General features: G+C 44.4%; 1 protein-coding gene across 1 annotated transcript in view; it reads left to right on the top strand.

Moving 5' to 3' along the window:
* The window catches only part of FAM20C (FAM20C, golgi associated secretory pathway kinase), a 56,788-nt gene that overhangs the window by 813 nt on the left and 29,285 nt on the right, over positions 1-26,690 (top strand). Inside the window, exons 2-4 of the mRNA XM_017813529.1 lie at positions 235-982; positions 2,751-2,926; positions 11,657-11,735. Of these exons, the coding sequence (XP_017669018.1) occupies positions 456-982; positions 2,751-2,926; positions 11,657-11,735 (782 nt within the window). The 5' untranslated portion in view covers positions 235-455. The remainder of the gene's footprint in view (positions 1-234; positions 983-2,750; positions 2,927-11,656; positions 11,736-26,690) is intronic.

The raw sequence follows: 26,690 nt of genomic DNA, 5'->3' as shown, positions 1-26,690 counted from the left end.
TTTTAAATTTTATTTAATCAACGCCAGTGTCTGATGCCGGTTTCTCTCCAAGAGTCAGTTCTCGGTATTTGTTGTGATCCCTGTAATAAAAAGGAGAAATCGTGAACAGATGGCTTTCTATATTGCCATGCCGCTGGCATTGTTTTCCCGTTGATTTTAAAGGCTCAGTCCGGAGCTCCATTTTTTTTATTATTTTTTTTCTTTTATTCTTTTTTTTTCCCTCCCCCTCCCAAGTTCTTGATGATACTGAGAAATGAGGACCTATCGGGTTTAGCCTGTTTATTTCTCGGCGCCTATGGAGGTAACTTTATTGACTTGATCGCTCGCTTCCCGACCCGAGAGGAGCAACCCGGAGCCCCGGGGGGGGCCCGGCAGCCCCGCGCCCGCCCGGGCTCTCTCCGCCGCCGCCTCCCCTCCCTCCCCCTTCCCCCGGTAATTCATCAGCCGCCCCGGCCATGAAAATGCTCCTGGTCCGCAAGTTCCGGGTGCTGATCCTGATGGTGTTCCTCGTCGCCTGCACCATGCACATCATGATCGACCTGCTGCCGCGGCTGGAGCGCCGCGGGCCCGAGGGCCGCCCGGGCTGTTCCTGCCCGCCGCCCGCCGCCGCCGCGCCGCCCCGCGCCGCCCCGCGCTGGCCCAGCAAGCACACGCTGCGGATCCTGCAGGACTTCAGCGCCGAGCCGGCCTCCAACCTCTCCTCGCAGTCGCGGGAGGCGGCGGCGGAGCGGGCGGCGGGCGGTGGAGGCGCTGGAGGCGGCGCGGGGGCGGCGGCGGCGGCGGGGAGGACGCGGCGGCTGATCGGCCCCGGGGCGCCGCGCCCGCCGCCCCCCGCCGCCGCCGCCGCCGCCGCCCCGCTGGCCGCCCTCTTCGAGCACCCGCTGTACCGCGCCGCCCTGCCCCCGCTGGCCGACGGCGACCTGCTCTTCAATGTCAACAGCGACATCAGGTTCAACCCGCGGGCGGCCGAGCAGCCCGAGTGGTGAGTGCCCCCGGGGGGGGGGACGCACGGGGCTCCGGTTGTGCCCCAGTGGGAAAGCGGCGTGTCCTCGGGTCGCTGCCCTGCGCTGGGTAGCGCGGGGTTTAGCCGGGCACTGGCGAGGAGAGGTGTCCTGGCTGGTTTGGAGTGGGTGGAGGGTTAAACTGAGCGACTCGGGGTCACTGGGAAAAAAGGGAAACCATTCGCAGGCTCGGCCGGTCGTGTTCCTTCAAAAATTAAATGCCATGATATACAGAATAAACACAGGAGCACGAGAAGGCTGGAGCGCTGGGGCCGAAGGGTCCGTCTGCCCCATCTCCAGCTGTAGTAGAGGGAGATGTTGCAAGAACAACGCTGTGAGGGTGAGCTCATAGTGAGCTTTATTCTCCAGCACCTTCCCACCTTCCCAGTTTCCTATCCAGAGGTGAAGGGGCTGAGCAGTGAGGCCAGGCAGTAATACATTAACTTTTCTCAAAAGCAAGGTCTAGTACCACAAAGGCATTCATCCTGGCAGGTATTTCCACTCTCGGGATCAGATCTGTGCTACATTTTTCATCCTCAATTAATTCCCAGTGCCCTACACCTCCGCTGCTCTCCAGCCTTCAAAGCAGCCAGTTGCCTCTGTGAATCGTATGCCCTGTTGGCTCCTAAGAAATGCCGAGAAATTTCAATGACTGAAAAATCAAAAGGGTTGTCTAATACAACAGCACCCTCTTCCAAACACACTGACATTGTAATGTTTAAACAGCTGCATTGTACCGTGCAAAAGCTCTGTCAAGCTGCAGAGCAGCCAGCATGATCTAAACCTTTAGAAAGAGAGGATAAATAATTCTGATTTCCGCCCCATGAGCATGTGAATTGTCCAGGCCTCTTCCATCTAATAATCCTAACTGACTGTGAAGGGAAATAACCTGAAAAAGTTCTGATTGCTCTGAGAGTAAAAGAGAAAAAAAAAGTCACAAATGCCTGAACATCTGGAGATGACTGTAAACACAGAAAACTCTGGATAGAAAATATGGGATAGTCTGTTCAGTAGGTGAACAGTGAAATCATCATTGATGTTCACAATGCAGCTGCCTGTTGTACTTATTTTCCGTAGTGGCTGCAGCCAAAGTTCACAGAACTAACATGAAATTTAGAAGGTAATAGTCATTAAACAATTCCTTGCTGTAGAAATATCCCACTGCTAGGGAAGGGGCAAAACCAGCCAGTTCTTCAGCAACCAGTTCTGAGCAATCCAGTTTCTTCTCATTCTCTCTATTTAAGAAAGAAGAGAGAGAGTGGGAGCATTGGGTACCACAGGTCAGGTTGCTGCTGGACTCGGGGTTCCCAGCTCCATGTCCCTGTCAAATAAAGATTCAGGATGATGCTCTCCTTTGAGTCAGACCTGTAAAAACTCTGTGTAACATGATACAAGCTAAACACAAGGTAAAACTTGAGCTCTGTGTTTCTGCTATATAAGGGGCTCTGCCAACACTCAGTGATGTCACTCTTGAGTTTTGCTCCTGACTTTGGTGGCCTTTCAGTCAGGCAGGATGAGTGGAGGTGAGAATCCATCTCCCCATTGACCCCAGGTGGGAGCCTGCTCCTGGCATGGAGCTGGTGCAGGGAGAAACCTGGGACCTCTCTCCCCTCTGTAGTGCTTTGCCTTTCCAAGTTGTCACATTCTAAAGCCCTGTTTCTTGATGTATGTTACAAACTGTAACATTATTTCTTTCTCCTCAATTTTTGGGTCTTGTGTTTTTTCTTTTTTTTTTTTTTTTGGTGGTAGGCAAAATGAAGATCATCATGAAGAATTTTTGCCAACAGGAGAAACCTCCATAGACTCCTACCCAAACTGGTTAAAATTCCACATTGGCATTAATCGGTACGAGTTGTATTCCAGACATAATCCTGCAATTGAGGCTTTACTACAAGACCTTGTCTCCCAAAAGATAACCAGTGTTGGTATGTTTGGATATATGTTATTTGTTTATTATTATTTGCTCTTTGTTTAGGATCTCATCGTTTGAATATAAATATTTTGCATGGCTTCTCTCCAGTGTCCCTACAACATTGCTTCCTTACTTCTCTGCTCATTTTCCCTGTTAAACATAAGGAGATATTGCCAGCTCTGTATGACCTGAATAATTGCCAAGTCTGCCAGCAAGGCAAACCCCATTCACTTTAGAGATCTTTCAGTCACAATGAGGCTGAAAGTGCCCTATTCGGTTATTTAAAATAAATACGATAATAAAAAAAAAAAAAGGATGGCAAAAAGCAGATAGCATCTTGCACGAGCTGGATTTGTATTATTGGCTGGTTATTATTGAAAAGGCTGTGTCTGGCACAGCCTCGTGTTCCCGAGGAAGGAGAGGCGGCTGACCTGCAGCCCTGCAGTGATGGCCGCGGGAGCATCCGGCACCGCGGGGCTCTGCGGCTGCCGGAGCTGCAGCTTCCCTGGGCATCGCGCAGGGAGCTCCAGGCGAGCCAGCCTCCTGCTGAGCAGAGTTCAGCTCTGTTTGTTCGGCTTGTAAATCCACGACGGGGATGTGCCCGTGTCAACCTTTGGCTCTGGTTAAACAAGGTGACACAGTTCGGGGCTTTTCTCCAGGGTCGTTTAATGGCAACGTGTGTCTCCTTGAATTTAGCCGCGTAGCTGCACGGGGGAAAAAAAATGACACAGCCCCAAATGACAGCCCTGGGATACTAAACAAATGCACACCCCGTGGTTTCCAGAGGTAGGGAGCTGCAACACAGGCAGTGGTTTCCATCCACCACGCAGAAAATGAAGTTACTTGTGCTGACCACAAAGTTGCAAAGTCCCTTTCAGAGGGATGAAATAGCAGGAGCTCTGTAAAAGTGCTGATGGTGTGTTGGCACTGTGGGATGAGGTCAGCAGGTCTTTAACCCTGCAAGGCAAAAATTTCCCCAGCTTCAGCAGGAAATGGCCTGGGCAAGAATAGCTCAAGCAGCCCTAAGGTTTACATTTTCCATTGTGTGAATCACAGTGGCTGCTGAGCAGGAATAAAGGAGATCCTTGGTCATCAAGAGTGGGCTGATTTAGCTGGTTGGGATGGAGTAGATGTAAAATGCAGGATGCTACAGGAGAGCTTTGCCTCCATGAATCTTGCTGCCTGGTGGCTGTGCTCAGCACGCTGCTCTGCTGGGGCAGCATTTTGAATAAAGCACTTTGTGGTATCCAGATGCCATCCCATGTGTTGAATTCAAGGGTCCAGTGGACACGTAACTCATGAAAGATGACAAACGTGGACTCATTTATTAACCTGTGCTGGCTTTTCTGTCCCCAAAAGTCTGGATTGGAGTGATTCATTAAGGAGGTTGGGTTTGACAATTAAACCATGTGTTTTCCCTTCCCTAGTGCAGAGGTGACACTGCAGGTAGCAGCAGTCTCTGTATGGACATGGCCTGGATGGTTTTCTCCTTGATAACAGCCCTCACCTTTCCTGACCTCACCCCTCAATACCAAGTGATTTTTGGAACATTAGTGACACGTGCAAATGGGGATTGAGCCAGCACTTTGTAACACGTGTGGACGTTGCTCTTTGGGCACATCCATTGAGGAGGGAAAGATGCAGTCTGTGCCCTTTCCTGTCCCCACAGTGAGCAGCAGAGCCCAGGCACAGTGTCCTCAGCACTGTGCAGAGGTGATGCTCAGCCAAGTCATCTCCTGGCCCATCTCTTGAGGCTTGCACCAAGTGCACTGGCTGTAGCAGTGTTTTGTACTGCATGGCTGCTGAGTGTATCGATCTCTGCTTACCTACTCAACCCTTCAGAGCTCAGCTGTGTTGTCTGTGCAGGAGGAGAGCAGTGTTTGCAGCAAACTTGGCAGTGTTTGAGCCACGAAGTCTGTCACTTCTTCAGAGCAGTGGGATGGCTAAAGTTGATGTAGGGACATAGAAGCTGGTGGGAGAAAAATGAAGGTAGGAGCGAGAAATAATAGTTTAGTACTCACTCTTCACTTGATCATCCGGGCTTGGTCTTCACTTGTGCTTCTGGGCATGTGGCTTCACCAGTCTGTGCTTCAATTATCCTAGCAGCAAAACACTATCCTCATAAAACATAGGAGTGAAATCCTGACCCTGGTGACGTAAGTGGAAGTTTTGCCATTTGCTTCCCTGGGGCCGTGGTTTCACCTAATGTGTCATATAGATGTGTCATGGGGTTTCCATTAATTCTGATTTTGATAGAGCTTTCAGATCAACGAGGGGAAAGGGCCATGGGACCACAGAGGAAGATTTATGGTTGCTATTAGCTATTCCCTTTGGGATTGTCTCTGTTAATGTTTGAACAAGGCTCTTAAAAGCATGGTAGGGCCTCTCAGGCCTCTAACAAAAACACAGAGCCATGGTTTCTAGCAATGAATCAGTATAATTTCCATAAATTAAACCGCGAGGTACATTTGGTGTTGGTGTTGGCCACTGTGGTAACTGACAGAGAATGATTCCTACACATAAATCCCAGTTTAAAATCAAGTGTATGGAAATGGAAAGGGGACTTTTGCTGACGTAGAGATGCCAGGATCTGAATTTTGGTGGGAGCATTCATTGTCTGTGCCTGTGGGGGTTCAGGAGCTTTGTCAGGTTGCAACAAAAGAAAGAACATATTGTTAACATTTTTTAAGATGAGACTGGAGGTTAATATACTTTCTTTTTTTATTATTTATTACACAATGCAGCATCTCTTATTTTATGTTCCAAATTCTTTGAGTGTTTAAAAATACATGTTTTAATGTAATCCCTGCCAGTTTTCAGCTTTACTGCAGAGCAGCACAGGGATTCAAAAGCATTTAAGCTGATTAATAAAGAGTAATATATTTGACCAAAGGACATTTATAGGTCTGTTACATTCTTTGCAAACTCCTGCATATCTTCTAATTAGTCTTGTTTTTTTCCTTATGGTCCATTTTTGCTGAGTTTTTTGTTGTTTTTTTTTTCCTCTAAGGCAGCTGGGAAGATATCAGCTTAGGAGTATAAAATAAATTGAAACCTTTACAGTGCCCAGTCTTCAGGCATCTTTTAGCAAGCAGGACAATTAAATATACAGGGTTACATGCATTAGATGAAATGGGATATTGCTTTATCCAGTTTCTTCCCAGTATTCAGATTTAGTTTGGCTCTAATAGAATTAGATGCTTTGCTTGATACCCACAGTAATTAGATCCAAACTGCAGCAAAACAGCCTTCTTGGCCACACTGTGATTTCTCTGCTCAGCTTGCATTATTTATGGGGGAGAGTGGTGACCAGATTGATCTCCCATGTCTATTAGAACCACTCACATGACTCTGAAACGTGCAGTGGTATTTTAAAATGAAAACGGTGACAGAAGCAATTCCCAAGAGCAGGGAGCACCAAGGTGACATTTTCTTGATGTTAAAGTTTAAATGGAACAATTCCATGGATGGGAAGGAGCATCACATCCAGCTCCCACAGTGACACCTAGAGCTGGCCTGGAAAAGGACAGGGTTACCCAGGCTCTCGGGCTGAGGATGAATTCTGTGCCCTGCATCAGTATATATATTTCCTATTCATTTTGTTCAGCATAAAGGGATAGCTCTTAATTTGATTTAATTCACTGAAAATTTCCTCTTGCCATAAATAGGAGCCTAGAGAGAATTGCTTTTCCACTGAGCACTGAAGCCTGGTTTTCAGAAGTACATGCACAGGCAATTGCACATTTCCTTTGCCTTTCATAACTGTTTATTGCATGCATAAATAACCATAGTTAGCTGTTTTCTTGCATATTTACAAGATGTCTGTGCATAATTGTTGCAGCACTGTCAGCAGCTTAACACCAACTCTGGCATGGTGCTTTTTAGGGGCAGCATGGGCTTGGTCTTGCTTGTATTGCTGTCCAGAGGAGCTGTGCTGTGCCTGTAAGCAGAATAGGCCTTTGTGATTCCTCTGTTTAGGTAGGGTTTATTTTTTGATTCTTTAAATCCTCTGGTTGTAAAGGTTTGGAAACGTAACCTGACTGAGGTAATTTCTGAACCTCTGATGCCTTCAGTTTGTTCAGGCAGTAATTAGAAAGCAAGCGTGAGAGATTACTCATGCAGGGGATAAATGCTGCAATTACCCGAGGTGGACTCTGCTTCAAGGCAGGCAAAAAAAAAAAAAAAAGGGGGGGCGAAGAAGAAAAAGGCAAGACGCTAAATATTGAACATAAATTCTGGTTCTAAAGAAAAGTATAAAAATCTCATCCAAAAGAAAGGAAAAAGTGCTTTCGAGAACTTGTGAAAAACATAATGAAATGTAGCACCATTGATTTACTGTATAAGAAAACAATGAATCTGCCAAGAGTCAGCAGATTGATTTAATGTACAATTCCAGATGAAAGGAGGGGACTTAAAATGTACAACAAAGCCTGAGAATAATTTCACAGATCTCTTCCCCTGCAGAAGTCTTTTACTTTCTTGACTAAAGCAAGAAAGTCCTTTAAAAACAAGTTAGCAGAACTGACTGAACAAGGACAAATTAAGAGATAATGAGGGCTTGAATTTGTTTTGAAATATGTTCTTTACAGCTCGTACAGGGCCATGTCTCTAGCCTGGGGCAGAGCATTACTTGTTAAAGCCAATCAACATGTTTATGTTAGATTTAAGCTTGATCTATAAATAGGAATCCAAAATGGATCTGAACATCCTCTGTTTCAGATGTTAATTGCATCCCAGGCTGGGACTGGATCTCACTTCTCAGGCATTAGCGCTGCATAATTGAATATATTTTAAAACGTTTGTTGGATTCTGACCAAAAGAATCAGAAAAGGTTCAAAGATCCTGTTGGGACTCTCACTCTCCATCAGAAAACCATATGGTCTAGATAGGCTGGTAGGACCAGGGCTATCATGGAGTAAACCAGAGGAGCTGGAAAGACAGACCAATTGAAATTCCAAATTCTTCTGGGTCAGATCCCTTTGGGCAGGATTGTATCTCTACTGGGAGTTAGTACTGGATGGTAGCCAGAAACCCTGTGGCATACAGTTTTAAAAAGATGACTGAGAGATGATAGGTAGGGTACCTTGTGTTGGATGGTGTGTTTGGCTCAGGGAGGGAATTCAGGACTTGTGTTGGTGAGGGGACAAGGTGGGGAAGTAGCAGACACGGAATGTGGTCATGACAGCAGGCTCCTAGATGTAAATGGAGTGGGGATTTTTGCAGGCTTGATCCAAAATCTAACAGAGAAAACAGGGAGAATCCCACCAATTTCACTAATCTTTGGACAAGACTCTAATCCCAGTCATTCAAGCAAAAAGATTTCTCAGGGAATTTTTTGCAAAGCCTCCTAAAGTTGGAAGATTTCTGATCACACTCAAGAGCCCTTACACGGGGTTAACAGGAAAGGTTAATGCTGCTTTCCATTTCCTTCTACTTTGGGGGAAAAGAGAGGCTTTGAATTGCCTGAAGATGAAAAGTAATGATGGTATTGGGATTTGTTTGTAGCAGTGTGCCAGTACATCCAGGAGCTGTACGAGACTTGATTTGAAGTGCCTGTTGTGAGCTAGCAGGTTTATAAAGCCTTTTACAGAGCTGTTTGTGACCTGTGATGTTACAGTATATTAAAAAACCTTAAAAAAAAAAAAAGAAAGGTGAATTTAGAGAGTGACTACTGGTTCCCTTGGAGTCAGTACAGCCTTGTGTTGCAAGGCCTTAGTAAAAATCCCTAAGCCTGCTGATCAGACGTGGCAGACTGCAATGGTGTAGCATCGTCCGCTTCCTTGGAGAATTGGATCCATTGCTTCTGGGTATTATACATTCCTCAGAAATGTTCCTGTGGGCAGTAGATGAAGGTACAAGGATATCTCCAGATGAGCAAGCAATGTTCATTTGGGAGAAACCCCTGGAAAATGACAGGGCTCCCGTTATTTGGCCAAAATGGCCAGAGAGGTGTGTTTAACTGAGGTCTGAGCAGAAGGAGTTCCTGGAGGAATACAGCTCAGGAATTGAGAGGGAAGCCAGTATGCAGATGTGATGCTAAGTCAGGACAAGGGAAGTGATCTGACCTAGAGATCGGAGTGAATCATCTCCAATGAGATCTTCTCTTTTCTGGCATTGCCACCCCAAAATTCGGGCACCCTGGACTTCGCCCAAGCCTGCTTAGTTTACAGGTACAGCAAGGGTCTTATTGAGTTTAAAAGAACAGTCTCAGTTTAGGTGTTTCCGTCTCTGCAGGGATTACAATGTTGGGCTCTAACTAGTCTGCATTTGGAGGGTGGCCTTGAATCACCCCCAGCCCGACCAGCACATCTGCGGCACTGGCAGAGCAGACAAAGTGGGAATATCTGCAAGTCTGGGTGATGGGGTGGGAAACCGAGGTGCAGTTCTGGCACGGGCTGTTTTCCATGATGCACGTGGGTTCCAGCATGCCCTGCTAGAGAGCACGATGGGACACCATTCCCACCAGTGTCACCCTTTGGCTTGGAGGGGCCCAAAGTTTGCTCCTCGCAGCAGTGGAGGAGCAACGTGCCAGCAAAATTTGTGTTGGGTCGAGGCTGCGGGTGCAACCAATTAAGGCAACACAATACGAGGGATCCAAAAAGACGAGGGAGGCGCTTTTGTCTTACTTCGGCTCAATTCCTTCTGACAGGAAACCAGGCTTGTGTGTCTCGTGGAAGAATTACTCTGAATTGTTAATCTTCTTCATACGTTTCCCTGCCTGGTGATGACATACTCGCTGTGGAGTTTGGCTGCTAACAAAATCATTATCTGTCAAGTGGCTTCAGCTTTCTGGGAAACCAGTCGCCTTAGCGTGTCCAAAACTTTGTGCTTGGAAAAGGACGTGATGAAACATCCCTTTTTCTTCTTCTTTGCATTGCTGTGATTGCAGGGGTGTTAGCCTAGTTGATATTTAAGGTCCCTTCCAACCCAAGCCATTGTATGATTCCATGTTTTATTTGAAATCCCACACCTTTGGCAGTGGTTAGGCAGGGAAGGTTGTCAGGACTGCCCTGTGTGTCCCTGTGGGCATGAGGCCAGGGCAGCTCCAGCTGCCTGCTCGCTGTCCAGACTCACCAGGGGTGTTTCCAGAGTGCACAGCTGGGTGTGATGGTCCCGAGGCACCACACGTAGGTTTTGGACTGGAGGATTTCTGCTTTTCATTGCCCTCAGGCTGTGGGTTGGGTATGAAAAAGCCTAGAGCTCCTTCTCCCCTCAGGTGCAGAACAACTGACCTGTTCTGCACAAGAGAAGGAGTTTAATCCATGAAAGCCACGTGCTTCTGCTTTACCTGGTCAATTCAAATTGCTTAATGCCCTTTAATTTCTAATTATTTATTTGTTCCTTTGGGATAAACTGGAAATGCAAGAGAAGGCTGGGATCAGCAAAACAGCAAGGCAAGAGGGATTTTATTCCAGAAGTATAATTACACTAACCAGATTTGCATAGCATTTTGTTGCAAAAGTATAGATTACAAGTGCTGAAAGAGAGCTGATGACCTATCCGTGATAAGACACAGAGACGAGTAATTAAAAAGATGTGCAGCCAATGGCATTGCTTAGAGAAAAAAAATACAAGCTATATAGGTGGAACAAGGGCAACTCTAAGCCAAAATTTACAGAGCAAGATAACCTGACATTTATGTAGTTCTCCAGTTGACATGGGTTTTGTCAGAACTCTAAAGAAAGGGATTGATTATCTGATGATTCGTAGAAAGCCTCTCTAAAGGCCTGACTCATCCACACAGCCCTGACAGTCATGCCCTGCCTCTCCCAACACAGAGGTACACTAAGGAGTTGGGCTATAGGTCATTTCATTTATTCAGAGCACTTTTGAATGAGGCAGTAGAAAAGCAGCTGTTTGCCAAAGTACATGTTTATCTTTTTTTAAGTAGCCTTATCATCAATTAAAATGCATTTTTGTGAATTCTTATACATATAGAAAAATCACTCCAGCTTTAGAAACACTATAATCTGGCTGTTGGTGTGGTTTTGTCCAAATTTTTCAGATTGGTATGAATAGATATCAGTCTTAAATTCCCGTTATCTCCCAGCTGGGAGGTGAGCATAGCCCTCAGTGTGCAGTGTGGGCCACTGTCCTTGCTGCCTCCATGTGTCCTCTCCTGCCCTCCCAGCCAAGCCAGGCTGCACAGCTCCACTCTCATGTATGAACCACCTTGGGATCCCTTGAAGTTAATAGCTGGGCTGGATACAAATCCATTGTGCATAGAGGAGGTGAATTTACATATCTCTACTGCTCAGCAGCCATTAATAAAATCACAGCAGAGATCAGAGATTGCTGCAGTATCTGCTCGTGCTTTTAATTAAGGAGATGTCTGCTGTGCATTGGACTGTACATCCCAGCTGCAGATGTCTTTGAAAGCACCCCGTCTCCTTTCCCAATGTGTGTCCCTTGTTAAAAGGAACTCCAAGAGCAACTGAAGATGGAGAAAACAAGACTCCAATGGTCTGTTCCTATCTGTGCTTTTCAGTCAGGGTGCTTATGGAGCCCACAGTGGCCAGTTGAAGAAGACAAAGATGTGTCAGGAAGTACAATCCGTGTTTAGTCCTGGTCAGCAGCCCAAAGTTCTTCCCTGTACTCTTAATAATCTGTTGTCCAGTTAGGATTACCCTGCTTTGTGCTGCATCTAATACAGAGCAAAATAGATATGATTTGGTTTCAAGGAAGCTGAATTAAGTAGATCCACATGTCGCATTTTAAAACAGTTTTGTTTTTTTTCCCCCAGCGATGAAATCAGGAGGCACCCAGCTGAAGCTGATCATGACATTCCAGAACTATGGACAAGCATTGTTCAAACCAATGAAGTAAGTCAAAAAAGTGTGTGTTGTTAAGTGAAAATGGGGTGGAATAGCCATTTTCTAAGCTGTTAAAAGTTTGCTGTAGTGTCTCTCAAGGTTAACGTGTCTCATTCCTGAGGCTTGTTGCCGAGTCTGGAGCTTCGGGGTCTGTTGATACCTCGTTCTGCTAGACTGGTCTTTGGAAGAGATGCTGAGGAGGCTTCAGAGACATTACAGTCTTGCCAGGAATGTTATGCACTCTGATCTCTGTGAAATCTCCCATCATAAATACAAGACGTTTTCAGCATTTCTTTCCTATGTAAACTCACTGCACAGGTCTGAGCTTTATCTAGTGTCAGTGCTCCTCTGGAACATGGCCAGACAAGAGAGGTGGTTCAGAACAGCTTTGGGAAGAGCTAAATAGTATTTGTCTGATAAATTATAATTTAATCAGTTGATTTATTGTTGTTTGTGTTAAAGGGTTGTATTAGTCATTTGGCTGTGGCTATGCTGAGTCTGTGAAAATGAGGTTATCCAAGAGTGGAACTGCAAGGTAATGACTCTGGAGAGAAAGGGAAGGACTAGGATTATGTGGCCTTGATTTGTGCCTGCCCAGATCCCACTGAGATAAGTTATTCAAATACAAAGCAGATGCAAATGACTCCTGAATCCTGACCTGTATGTTTGTTTTGTAATAAGGAAAATGACTCTGCTTATTGTAGAGGGTTCATCAAAGATGCTCAGGGCTGCAAAATGTTTAATGAAGCTACTCAGTATCTGTGTCAAGGGTACGACTGGAATAATAAATCCATTTCCTTCTTTTGTTCCCACTGTAGGGAAGTTCAGTTAATTTTCTCTACGATGGTCCATAAAAGACTAAAGTAACTGAGAATGAGTGGTTTGGAATATGTGTTGGCATTGTGTTAGAGCTGTAGTGGGGAGCACAGCTCAGAGGGAAGCTGCTGGCTGGAGACTCAGAAATTCCCCATTTCACTATAGATTTTGCTATAGATTGATTTCAGAAAAGTACAGATTTGACTTGATTTTGTTTGACTTGCAGAAGGGCCAAAGAATTGGTCCCACTTCCCCTCAACCCAAGTTTGTGCAGGAACCCTCCCTATGTGCATCTGTCCTGGGAATCACAAGGAAATCCTATGAACTTTCAGGCAGCACAAGGCATTTGTGCAAATTTGTTATTTCCCAATTGCACACAAATTTTTCCTTGTTTTCAGTGGATCTCTGGTTGCCTGGGAGAGGTTGGAGGAAGCACAGACAATATTGACAAGTCAGAGGGAAGGTGGTAGCAGAGAGCATCTGCTCCAGCATCTGTCCTTCCTCTTCCTGTCCTCTCCCCAAATTTTCAGGTCACCGGTGCATGAACCCATCCCCTTTATCTGCAAGTTTGATGTATATAGGCACAATTCCTAATTGTGTCTTGTCCCACGTGCAAAATCAAGAACCAAGGGGGTTTCAAGCAGCCTTTAAGTATTTGGCAGAGTCGTGGTTGCACTGTTGGCTTTTTACATAGTGTGTGATTTGCTCCTTCTCTGTTTTCTCAGATGCAGATAATCTCAGTCTTTATCATTGGTATGACATTGTAATTCTGGGAATGCTAATGAGGTCAAATCAAAAGTTTGCCACTGCTACTGTGCTATACACAGCCTCAGCAGGATGATGGATGACAATAGAAGTGTAGCCACATTCCTGTGTAGAAGCAATTACTACCATCCACTAGAACAACAACAGAAAATGATGTCTTAATCATTCCCTTTGCTTGATTTGAGGGGCAGCAGTGCCCTGTTTTCTCACTGCTCTTTGCATCCCATATACCCCTGGAAGAAGCACTCAGCATCTGCTTTTCCAGTCAGCAGACCTTACAGGAGCAATGCTGCTGCAGTTGTGCTGAGCATCACTGAACACATTAGTGATTTTGAATAAGGGTGTTTGCAAGCATTTGTCTTCATTCTGATAACGGTGAACAGGGAGCCAGATGCTCACCCAGTGTAAATCTTCCTGGTTCCTTTGGCATCTGGTCCCATTGGCCTCTTTCACCGCCTTGTGGACTGAGGTTGATGTTCTTGGAGAGGTTTGCAGCATCATTTCTTTATACAGAAATAAGCAGCCGAGAATGAAATAAAAATAATTAAAAAAAAAACCCCAGGCTTTAAATCTAGGAGACTTCTTGTAGGATCTTCTTCACTCCCTAGATACTTTGCAGGCTGTTTCTGGTGGTCTCTCTTTTCTACAGGGTACCCTTTTGATTGAGGCTTCACAAAGCTGGGTGTTCTTTCCCGGGACAAGAGGCAGTAGGGGTCTCCAGACCTTTGGCAGTGACTTCTACAGGGGAGTCACAGCAAAATGTGCTCCCTGGAGAACTGGTGGAGACCCTGCAGAACTCATCTGACTGGCTCTGCCCTTTCCCAGCCTCCCAATTCCACGTGGAATTTATCCAGGGAGAAAGCCAGCTCTGGAAAGGCCCAGGCAGGATTTGGAAGTGGGGAAACCAGAATCAGCCTTTGGCATCTTTTATGCTCTGTGTTTGACATTAACTGACAGCTCTTCATCTGGTCATTGATTCAGGATAGTGGAGCAAATGAGAGGAGGGAAGCATAGAAGTCAGGGAAATGTGATAGCAGTAAATAAAGCCTGATCAGCTGCAATTATTTTATTTATTCGTGGCTCTGCATCTTCATTTCTGAAATAATGGCCCATAAAGTATTGCAGAGGAAGCCAAATCTATTTATAAATCCTATGGCCCAGTGTAGATTCCTTTACTAATTCTAAATGCATGATAGAAAAAGCACGTATTTGCTAAAACTCCAGGGAAGATTTAATGTGTTTGCAATGTATCTTACACTTAATGTGTAGTTTTATTTAGCTCATAACAGTTCAATCATGCAAAATTATTACCATATGGGACAGAAGAAAAATAGCAACCTCCCTTCTCCCATGATTAGTGTGTCTAACTGTACTAGTATTGTACATACAGCATAATAAAACCTATTTTCATGATTGCTGATATCTGCGGTTGCAGCTTTCTCTATGACTTACCAGGTAGGGATGGGTAGAGCCATAAATTTCAAAGGGTTTTGGCTCATTTCTCCAAAAGGAACATACGCTCTCTAGTTTTATTTGGTTCCCCTTTGTTTCTGTGAGCTTGTGGAGTTAAATAGCTGGCTGAGCCACAAAACCAACATGCTATTTTTTTCCCTCCCAAGGCTTTATTCTTGAAGAGGGAAATTCTGCTCCAACAGAGCCAGTGTTAGGATTCCTATTGCACACACTGGTGCCAGGATTTTGAGAGAGGTTTTTACAGTTCCTTATGGAAAAGCCAAATAGGATCCAATAGAAAATGATACCTAGTTACTGGAGTTGTGAGAAAAGTGTCCTGTGGTCTATGTTTAAGAATGACATCTCTCATTTCCAGTTTTATAGACTGCTTTGTACAAATGTGCAGAAGGGGTATTCATTATAAAATCTTTGAGGTTTATTTGTTCCATTCAAAGAAATACTACTGTATCTTGTGAACTTGCTTTTGGCTGAAACAGATAAAAGCCAGTTCTGTTCCAACTTTAGATTTTACTGGATATTTTTAACATCTTTTTTCTTTTCTTCTGGTATTATAAGTCACAATACAGTATTGGTAAGAGTCACATGGCTGTTTCTTTCAGTAGATGAAGTTCAAAGTTAAAGTCTTTAGTGAAGGAGAACCAATCAGCATGAGGGTGATACCAGGCCAGAGGAGACTTTGGGGTCAAAAAATGAAGTGCCCTTGAATCACAGTTGGTCGTCTCCTTCATTAACTTATCAAACACTGCTGACCACATTTTTTGTAACTTTTGCCCTTGCTGTCCCTCCTGAAACTTGCTGCTGTCGAAATAATGTTGCCCACTGGGAGCATCTCCATGTTCCTGCACCTTCAGAGCCCTGACCCATCCCAGCGCCAGCCACAAAACCAGTGGGCAGTCACAGCCTAGGGCAAAGCTGGTGCTCTATGGAGATGAAACAAGCACACTCACCTTTCTGTTTCTGTTAAGTTCCTGTAGCTACCTTTTGGCTCAAAGACATGGGTGCTGTCCCCTGGGCTGAAATGTGGCAGCCAAGGCCATGGGAAGCTAAGAGTGGCGCTTGGGGATGTGGAGGTGACACTTGGGGATGTGGTGTAGTGCTGAACACAGTGTGCTGGGGTGACAGCTGGGCTTGGCAGTGCTGTGTTAGTGGCTGGACTCAATGGTTTTAGGGGTCTTTTCCAACCTAAATGATTCTATGATTCGATGATTTTTGTTTCAATTGGCAAAGCCCAGCTTTTTACTGGCTTTTAGATGTCATACTTACAGTGACAAAGGATTAGCAACGTTCTTCAAGTTTCTCTTTGATTTCCTTTTAGGATTGTTCAACAAATAATGCATCTTTTGATAGGGATATTAAACAGGCCAAACAATCCCCATAATACAAACAACTGTTAATCGCTTTCATTTCCTGCAGTTATATTCCCTTTAAGAAGTTGCAGTGTGGCTGTTGTACCTGGGAAGTGCAGCCTCCAGGCCTGATTATCATATCAATTAGGCTGGTGTAATCCTTCTGAATTGGTAGCATTGCTTCCAAGTCAGAGGAGTTCAAACGAACTCCAGAACCGAGGCAGCTGAAAGATTGCTTTCCTTATTACATTGCATCTCATGCTGTTTTGAGGAAATACATTTTGCCAACCTGTTGCATGTGAGCTGGCAGGCATCCAGTACAAACATACTGTTATAAGTCAACATAGCAATTAAATCAAATTGCAATGTTTTCTCTGAGCAGCGAGAGAAGTGAGATATGCATCCAGTAGCTGCTATGCTAGAAGCCTTCGAGGATTAACACTTTGGCACGCTGGAATGTGCTGTGTGAAACCCAACTGAGCAGCCACTGGTCAAAGTGCAGCCCAGCAGCTGAGATTTGTCCCTTGGCTTAAGCTGTGTTACTGTACCAGTCACTGGAGAACACTGGTTCTGTGCAAGGTGGGTTACTGGAGACCTAAAATTGAATAAACTGGTTGGAAGGGTTGAATCTGATAATCCCAGCATTCAGTTTATGTAGGCGTATTTTAAAATTGCAAGGAGTGCTGTCTTGTTACATCATGAAGAAGAAATGCTTTCTTTGCTGCTGGAAGTAATAATCAGTAATCAGATATTCTGTGGGCCTCATCCATGAGATTTAGGGCTTTTTAAGGGCATTCAAATCCTTGCCTACCAGATCCCTGCTGAAATGTTTACCTGAGTGAGACTGATAGGCAGATTTGATTGTAGTTGTATCAGGAATAAATCTGGAGTTAACTGGATGAATTATATCTCTTGATATTTAAAGTGCATGAATCTGAATGTGGTCCTAAAGGAGGACAGTGGAGGTTGCTTTATAGTATTTTAGTTCTTTAACTTTTGCTATATTATGCATGAACTGTTTTTCTCTTTTATAACTAATCCGGTTCATCAGATCAGACTTCTTCAGTATTTCAATGCAAATTGTGTCCTAGGACTCAGCAGTGCCTCTGGTCCAAATCTCATTTATGCAGATTGGAAAATTTGTGGTTACTTCAAGGGTAGCTGGATCAGGATGGAGTCTGACTAATGGCCCTGGACAGCAGTAAAATCCAGTGTCTGTCTGTCACCATGCACTGCATTTTCCCTTGCCACAGCTCAGCAACTGCTGACTGAAATATTGATCAATCCCGTCCAGCTCAGGAGCAGTTTATTCTCAAATTCTGCAAACATGTTTGTGAAATGACCCCAGTCTGCCAAGTCCAGGTAGCTCAAAGGTCTGTTTAGATAAGGATCTTTGGGGTCTGTGACAGCAGGTTTCACTGTGCCAGCAGCCAGGAAGGGGAAAACAAATCTCCTTCCCTCTCTTTGGGCACCAGGTCTTTTGTGCTGTCCCAAACCCACCTAGCCTGGATTATCCCCTCCTGGAGCCAGACAGGAGCTGCCCTAAGCCAGATGGGATAATGAGCATCCCAAAGGTGGGAGGGAGCAGATCTTCCTGCAGCAAACCAGGGCTGTTTTGCTGGATATCACCATGTCCATGGGCTTCAGCCCCATCCCACTTCCCAGTACTAGGAAGCTGCCACCCACCACTGTTGGTGAGTTCTCCCCATATCCTTCTCCCCAGACCTCCCCATGGCATCTTCAGCTCTGGACAGAAGACTTCACTCTGCAGCTCCCAGAAATGCCAGCCCCACTGTTGCTGTGGCTGTTTGCACAAATAATTCCAGCCTTGCATTTTTCTACAACGCATTTGTTGGGCTGCTTTCAGCAGATGGTAACACGATGCTCAATATATTTGTTCTTGTCTTACACAGACACAAACGGCCACAGGTCCTGCCTGTACCTGCCCCTTATCCCCATTTTAAGGGAGGCCTGAGTCACATTTTACAGTATAGAATTGTCTCTGCTTGATTAGATGCCTTCTAGGTGCTTACAGAATCTTGCTAATTAGTCTTTGGGAACAAAGACATGCTGGTGTTAATTATATTTTTTTAAAGCCAGTTATCACAATAGCTAACTTTTTTTTTTTTTACATTGCCACAGTGTATTAGGAAAGAACCATCTTCAGTGTCTGATTTTAATCAAACCACTTCTTCACTTTAATTTTCTGCATACCAAAAAGTGCAGTCCTGTGGCTTTGTCTTTTAATCAGAGAGCCACTTTAGTTCCCCTGTTCCTTATTTCACACATTTTGCCATGTATCAACAGTGCAGAAAAGCAGCAAATGTTATCGAGGGAAGAGCTGGCATGAAATGCATAATCTGTAATTTACTGCTGAGTAACAGGGCTTGGCACACAGGGGACTCATTGGTGGAGCATTGAGGTAAGATGTCCTAGTAAATCTAAGCAAAAAAAATGTGCCCAAAATGTTTTTAGTGGCGTATGCAGATACCACTACCCTGAAACATTCCATGGGAATTTGTCTCAGTTCCTCTACAATTTGTAATCCTTAAACTGGGCTCAAGAGACTGAAATTCAGGGAGGGAAAATGATTTGTGCAAGACTTGTGGCATAAACCACAGGCTGAAGTTGTTTTCTCTCTGGAGCAGCACTCACAGCTTTATCCTGGAGATGAGCTGCACTGTGCTCATCTTGCCCCTTGGGAGGAGTTATTTTTGGATGTTTTATGGAGCTAAATTGCTTCTTCTCTGCCCCTGGTCTTTCTCTTACACAGGGATAGCTCTGGGGATCCCCACTGCTTCAGAGGATGCGGATTGAGATTTGTTTGATGTTTGTTTGCTCATTTAAACCCTCAACATTTCTACAGGTTTCTTGGGTTAGGGCTGCTGGCCATTGGAAGGGGCAGGAGATAAGCAGCAGTGAAATGGATCTGATGAAACAGCATGTTCAGGGCTGAGGACCCACGTTCAACTTTGCCAGAGGTCGCCAGTTCAGGTGACACAGTCCCGTGGTCAGTGACGATGCAAAAACTGTGGCATTTGGGACAGACTCACAACTGAAGCAACAGTGTCTTGCAGGTTGAGACAGGAAGGTTTTGGCAAAGCTTAGGAGAGAGGGCACAGCACACATCCAAATGACGCCCTTGGCATGGGGCTATTGGTGACTCACTGTTGTAAACAAACAAAAAAAGTGCGTTTAAAATAGCCAAAATCGCTGTTAATAACACAGCTTCAGGGCACAGTGAACGCTTCTGACTTTTTAGTTTTTCATTTTCGATATCTAGTTCAATAGTCCTAGTAGTTTTCTTAACTTACAATTTTCCACCGTGCTGTGATGTTCTGCATGGGGGTAAATAAATGTGAGAAAGCCTGAAAGACTCATTTGCATGTGAAGAAGTAGCAGAAACCCAGAGTAAGTAGCATCTGCAAATGTGTGGGAGCTGGAGAGTAGGGGGGGACAGCCAAACTGTTGTAAATAGAAGCAGTTTAAAGTGCTGGATTATGTGCTGTAGATAACAAAACACCTCAAGCCAGCACATAAGCCAGATACCCTTCTCAGCAGCAGCAGCCAACTGATCCTGTTAGCACTTCAAGGCCCTTTTGTAAACCTTGATAATTGGTAGTCCAGGTTCTTCATGCCAGGGTGTTCACCTGGCCAGAGGACACATAATGCCATGGAGACCTGTAATAGCAGAAATATTTTACACAGACCTCAGCTACATACAGTCTGTACATGGATTTTAAACTGCTTTGATCAGCTGGCAGCAAGCAGCAAAAGAAAGGAAGGCGTTAAACAAACCTGTAGGTTTAATGGGAAATCTAGCAATGATTGGTATCATTTTCTTTAGTTTCCAGTATGACTGCCTTGTATTTTGTTTGAGTCTATGTCATGATACCCAAGAAGAGAATTTTGACCCAGCATATTTGTGTTTCCTGGTATTTTGCGCCTGTTTGAATCACCGTGTTATGATAATTCAGCCAAAATTTTCAAGCAAACCTCTTTTGCATCTGATTCTTTAGGGGCTTTATTAAGCAGAAAATCTGATTCCCAAGACATAAAACCCAGAGATTTTTCAGCCTTTCATGTTGCAAACCCAGGTTTTGTGTCAGGGCCCTGAGTGAGCCCCAGCCAAGAGGAGGGAGAGCAATGCTGTAGTTCCAGTGCCAGCTCTGCCTTCTGGAGCTGACAATGGCAGACAATTCACAGCAAAATCCTGGTTTTCTCCATAAGATTGAGATGTGGGGCTGAGGATTGTTGGTGGCAGAAGGCTGGGGTGCAGCAAGGAGAGCTTGTGCCAGCTCTGGGCAAGGGGCAGCTGTCCCTTTCAGCGTGACCCAGTGTCACAAGAAGCCTCCATGCCTCCCCCCGTTCACAGCAGCAGCCAACCTGACATCTCAGGGCTCTGACACCAGCAAAACAGGTTGCCCAAGGAGGGCAAAGCCTGCATTTCTCACTGTCTGCCTAATTTTCCTATTCCCAGAGCCAGCTCCAAGTTGAAACCATCTTTTTTTTGCAGCCTCTCAGGAGGCCAGGTATGAGAGCTGGGTAACTGGGATTTTAGCCCAAAACATGCCCTTTTTTGCTCTGCCTGACCTACTTGTCACTGCCCGTGGGGAGCCGCGGGGGGTTTCTGCTCCACTCGTGCCTTTGCTTCCCAGAGTCAGGCTTTTGTGTTGCTGATGGTATCACGGTGCCTTGAAGTCATCTTGGCATACACTGGATATTTTGGTACGGAAGCTGCTTTTTCTGTGCTTCAGCAGCACTCAGGGCACTAATGCTTCGCCCGAAGCATAGCACAGCCTCTGCTTTCATGCTGAGGCCTGGGAGGGGCAGTGCCAGCCCAAAAGGAGCCCACGGCTCCAGGCGGTGTGAGCACAGCCAGGCCCTGCTCCGGTAGCAATCAGTGAGGCCATGCAGAAGAGATGGATTTTGCAGCGTATCCAGGCCACCTTTTCAAATCCAGGTTCTTTTGGCACCCGTGAAATTGTCTGACAACTTGCGAGCGGGCACCGTGCCACGCGAGCAGATGGGCTGAGTGTCCTGGCAGCCAAGAGCCTGGGATGCTCAGCTGGCAGAGGGAGTGAGAGCAGAGCTCCTCCGTGCTCGTGTCCAAATGCCCGTTCCTCCTGAAGTTACCATGGGAAGAGCAGGCACGGTGGTGGGGTGTCTGGCTTGGGCACGGGGTGTTTCACAGCAGAGATGATTCCCCTCACATTCTACCCGTGACTGCTACTCCATCACCCACGACCAGGTGGTTTTTGAGATGCTTTCAGCCTGAGCTCCCTGCTGGGGACAGCTGGCACCTGGCACTGTCCCGTGTCCTCCAGAAACTCACCTTGAAGACAACAGCACAGCAATTATTTTTTTAACCACCTCTGCTAGGTGGTTTCCTGTGAGAGGCTGGCTCTCACCAGAAGGGAATCCTGAGATAAAAGAATTAAAACATCCTCTTTGAGGCTTCACAGGAATTGTCACAGGGGCTTTCTCCAGGGAAGGCCTTAATGCTTATCATGCTGAGGGGCAGCTTTCCTCACACAGGCATGCATTGCATGATGATTGACACATCGTTAATTAACTGTTATTAATTAACCCCATAATCTGAAGGGATAGGGGAGGAATTCCTTACAGGCCTGGATCCTGTCATTTCTTTGAACACGAGTCCCCTGTTCTGCTGCACTCCCAAGCCCATATGGCTTTGGGAAAGAAGAAGCTCATAAAGAAGGCAGGGCTAATGAACAGCCTTTTACAGCCCCCCCTCAACTGCCTTCATTTCCTGTGAGCCTCGGTTCAAACATCATTTGCAGGGGAGCAACTATTTGTATCTATTACTCTGAATTTAGGGGAAGAGAAAAATGAAGAAAAAAAAATTGGTTGTTGCCTTTCAGCCTGCCTTGTTCCCTGCTGTGCAGGGTGTGATGCTGTGAAGACACAGGATCTGTTTGTGATATAATGCTCGTTCTGTGTGTGGATGGTCTCATCCCTCCCTTTAGACTGGTTGTGCTACAGAAGCCCAACATTAGGACATTAAACCAGTCTTGCCTCTCCTGGTTAGCTCCATTGTGATTCCCTCCTTTCCAGCAGCACTCCACATGCCAAACTTTGCTAAGGGCTGAGCTGCACCTGCAACAGCAGTATAAGGGACAATTCTTGTCATGCTGATTTCAGCTGGGCTTTGCTGGTGTCCATGGATCTCATCATTTTTGAGCCAGTCCACACCTTCTGCCAGTTCTGCCTAGTGACCACTAACAATCTCCTGTGTCAGGCAGCAGCCTGATTATAGCTTTATTTAACTAATTTTGTCTGCATTTCCCTTTCAAAGAGCAACAATGCAGCAATTCTGTAGCCTAAATGTGGCCTAAGGACAGAAATTGCCCTGTTTACCCACAAACACCAGACTCTTGGCATGATGCCAGTCTCAGTATCTCTGGTGCTGATAAGCCAATAGCCATAATCACTGATCAGTGTTTTTCTGATGTTTTGGCAAGGTTATGTATCCAATATTGCTGTCCCTATACTTTTCCCATTATGTGATGCATCCTTTGGCAGGAGAAAGACCTTTTCAAGGATGAGAATGGTACCTATATTGCAGGAGGTGCCCAAAACCCCATTATGTTTGGCATGGCTTGCTCCTTTTATTCAGGGTTGTATATCAGTGCTCATCCCTCTGATTCAATTCCAGGCCCAGAAGTATTAATCCTGCCATTTTGTGTCTCTGCAATTGGGAACAGCCTCCTGCTGCTGACATCTGAATTACATTTTTAACAACAATTTCCTTTGTTTTATAGAATGAAGCCAAAACAAACACTTGTATTGGAGGCTCACTTACTTGTTTAAATAACACAGACCTTTAAATGGATGAGGACTATGAATCATTTTTATGTAGATGCTGGGTTTGGGTTGTTTACTTGCTTGTTTGTGAAGGATTTTGTTCCCCTTTTTTTTTTTTAATTTTCCCTGTCACTCTTTCAGTACCACAATTTGGAAAAGCTTCCAGGTCCTTCTTTACCGTTATTAGATTATTGGATTCTCTCATCTCTCTCTTCCCCTAAAAACTGTATTGAATCACCAGATATTGCACCAATTCTTTATTGCAATATCTTCTAGATTTTAAAAGCTACATGTCTACAAAACTATTTTGGTGTTACCAAAGCCATTTAATATATGTGAACTTACAGAAAGTATTTTCTGGCACTCAGCAGTGACTTCAGAGCCCCACAGAATTACACTCAACAGCCCTGAATTTCAAAGCCTGACATCACTGCAAGCAAGGAATAGAAATCCATCAACAGAAGCAGGATTTTAATTGCTTTTGAATGATTCTATAGAAATCTAAAATTGCTTTGTGGGATGAAAAAAAAAAATCCCCACTTTTGTCTGCAAAGAGGTTTTAATTCTGGTGAATAAAATAAGTGGTTGCTGTAATAATACAAGATTTTTCCCTCTGACTGTGTAGATGTTCCTACAGCCCCTGCATGCTGGGTTTTTATCCTTGAGCAGTGAGACATCAGAGTTCATCAGATATTATATGTGGCAATTGTCAGACCAGGAGAGTCTCTTTGGTGGCTGGAAGATTTGTGCTTCTATGGCGTTTGCTGTTAAAAAATGAGACCACCTGCATTCTTTTGCAATGTGACCTTCTCTAGTTGGTCATATGCTGTGTTTTCTCTGATCTGATCTGATTTTGAGGGTAATCAAAAGACCAACGGTGCTTTAAAACCCAGTAATACTTTAACTCTTACTTTACAGTTTTGTTGTTTTGGGTTTGTTTTTTTTTTTTTATGAAAGGAATGAAAACCTCTGCAGACATTTCTGCATCTGGCTTAGCTTTTAGTTAAATGCATCCTCAGGGAGTGCTGGAAAATATTACTTCTCCTGTTTGGAAAAGAAGTAAATGAGTCATAATTTCCAAAATAGTTTTCAAGGAAAGGGAATATCAGAAGATGTTTGTATTTTCCCATTTCATAGATCTAATGAATACTTTAAAAAATGGTCTGCACCACAGGAGGAACAGCACAGGGGCCTGAGTAGTTTCACTGTCTTGGCAAATGGCAAATGCCTGTACAGCTGGCAGATGTCAAGGCAGAATCCATGGCTGAGCCACTCAGGGATGGTGCAGACTCTGAGGGTCCCTTCCCTTCCCCACCCCTTTATCATGTGTGGAGTCAAATACTGCAGCCCTCCTGGCCTGCAGAGGAATTAAAATCTGGTCTCTCATCTTATCTCAGCATTTTATCTCAGCTGGAGGAATCTTCTAACCCTACCTAAAATATTTAGGAGGTCCAAGGGAGGAATCACAGAAAAGATATTCAGGGCCCCCAGACTGGAAGCCACAGGGGGCACTGGGAGCCCGTCCCATCTCCTGCCTCTCCATGTGGCTTCTTGACAGAGAAGCTCGTGTTGAAACCCTGAACAAGCCTCAGCCCAGGCCAGGGCACGAAAAAGGTGCCCTATCCCCCATCTCCAACCGAACCAACATCACCAATGCAGCAAAACCTTCTCAAAGGCACTCAAGGACATGAACAGACATCTCTCAAGTGGAGCTATAACAGCATCTAATGCTGGTCAGCAATGACATTTCCTTAACCAAGTATTAAAAGTATTACTGAGCTTTTTTTTTAGGGAAAAAGAAAAAAACAGGCAAGACAATCCATTATTCTAAATTTTAGTTAACGTTGAACTTACGAAAAGGTGTTTGGTTGCAGCATCTGAAATTCCTGTCATTTGAAGCATGTTGATACTAACCTGTACTAAAGTACAGAAAATGTTCCTATTGAGGGCTTTTAAATATTTTTAATTATTTTCAGAAATAGAACTAGAAGTTACTGTATTTTTGAAAGACAAGGATTTTGTCCTCTCTTACCTAACTACATATTTTAAAAAACCTTTTTAAATAATCATTATTTTTTTCTTCAAATTGATCACAGCAAACCAGACAAATCTCTTCAGGATTAATTTTCCACCTAGCTGAAGAAATTAGCTCTTGCTTTCTCCCTCCCACCTTGAAGCCATGCTAGGATGGTTACCTGGATACCCTGCCTGTAAAGGATGTATGTGCCGAAGCAATTTAAATAGCCTGATTTGTCATCTAACTGCAGACATCATTAGCAAAGCATTATTTGGCTGGAACACTGTAGGCTGAACATGGATAACTCCTCTGTGTTGAGGAGAGATTTAATTTAACCACCTTGTGACCAAATATTGTCTATCTTTAATTGGGAGCTGCAGCAAGCGTGGTGTGAAGAATAAAAGCAGTATCTGGGTGGGAAATTATTTTCCTGTGGTGTATAGATACTGGAAATGTATTCTGCACAGGGAGGGAAACAGGTGCTTTCAAAATATGTTGATTCAGAATCTACTGGTTGGTTTATTTTGGGGCAAGGAAACAGTTTTTGTATCAAGGAGAAAGAGAATGGAAGAAAATATAAGTTTGGCTTTGGCTTTTTCCATGTAACTTTTCTCCTTGTCTCAGTCCCCGGTTCAGTGTATTGTCTCTGTAAAATGGCAATTCCATCAAGATGGAAGGATCCTTATAAGCAGGTTTTTAAAGACAAGGTGATGAAGTTACAATGATGTTCTGAAATATATGACATGTAAAGCAGAAAACAGTGGCCTCCTCTGATAAATCCTGCACGTCAAAAGGCAGAAGAAATAGGCATTTCCTTGGAATCTGCCTATGAAGTGTGGTCAGGGAGGTAGTCTGTGCATAATAATAAGGAACATGTGAAAACAAATTTTAAAAAGAGGGGTTTGTTAGTTCTCAGATCACTTTTTAGTTCTGGATTTAACTTAACCATTTTAAGGCTTAACCAAAATCAGATTCTTTATTATTGATTATAATATGATCTGTAGAACTCCTCTGGAGTCTGGATTGTCAGGTGGGTTCCATAGATCTACGCCCTCCCATCAAAGCTAATTCTGCAGCTACAACTGAATTGCAGAAGCACCACAATTGCATAGCTGCCAATTATATATTCCTGAACATCCTTCTTGGCAAATCAACTCCCAAATCATGTTCAGGAATCGTGGTCTTAAATGAAGCACGGCTGCAAAATATTCTGCTGATCTATGGTGCAAGTCCTTTTCCTTTAGTCATAATTGATGTTACAAAATATTTTATAGCTTCTGTCATTAGCATTCCCAGTTGGCTCAATCTACAATTTATTTCATGCTGTAAAAATGCTAAGAATTTTCTCCTGATTAGCAGCAACAGTAGGTCATGTTTCTACATTTATCGACATGGGATATTTTTGGGTGGGTAAGGAGTCCTTTGTCTTTGGATTAAAATATGTCTAGACATTCTATTTTTGTTGCAAATCTAGCAAAATGAAAATGATTTTGAGGTAGTAATTAAATTCTTTTCCTGACATACCATCTACTGCGCACAAGGTTTCAGGATAATGAATATATTTATTTCCAGGAAATCTACAGTGTTTTCCCTGCCATTTGTAGGACTCAGCATATAAATAATGCAAACCATGCTGTGCTGATTTGCAGTTCATCCCAGGAAATTATGCCATTAAAAATGTCACGGTTCTTTCAGGCACACACAGACACAGCAGGTAAA

Source organism: Lepidothrix coronata, unplaced genomic scaffold (genome assembly GCF_001604755.1).
Source record: "Lepidothrix coronata isolate B3197 unplaced genomic scaffold, Lepidothrix_coronata-1.0 Scaffold41, whole genome shotgun sequence".
Taxonomy (NCBI): domain Eukaryota; kingdom Metazoa; phylum Chordata; class Aves; order Passeriformes; family Pipridae; genus Lepidothrix; species Lepidothrix coronata.
Note: the sequence above shows the minus strand (reverse complement) of the source record. Positions and strands in the feature narration are given on the sequence as shown.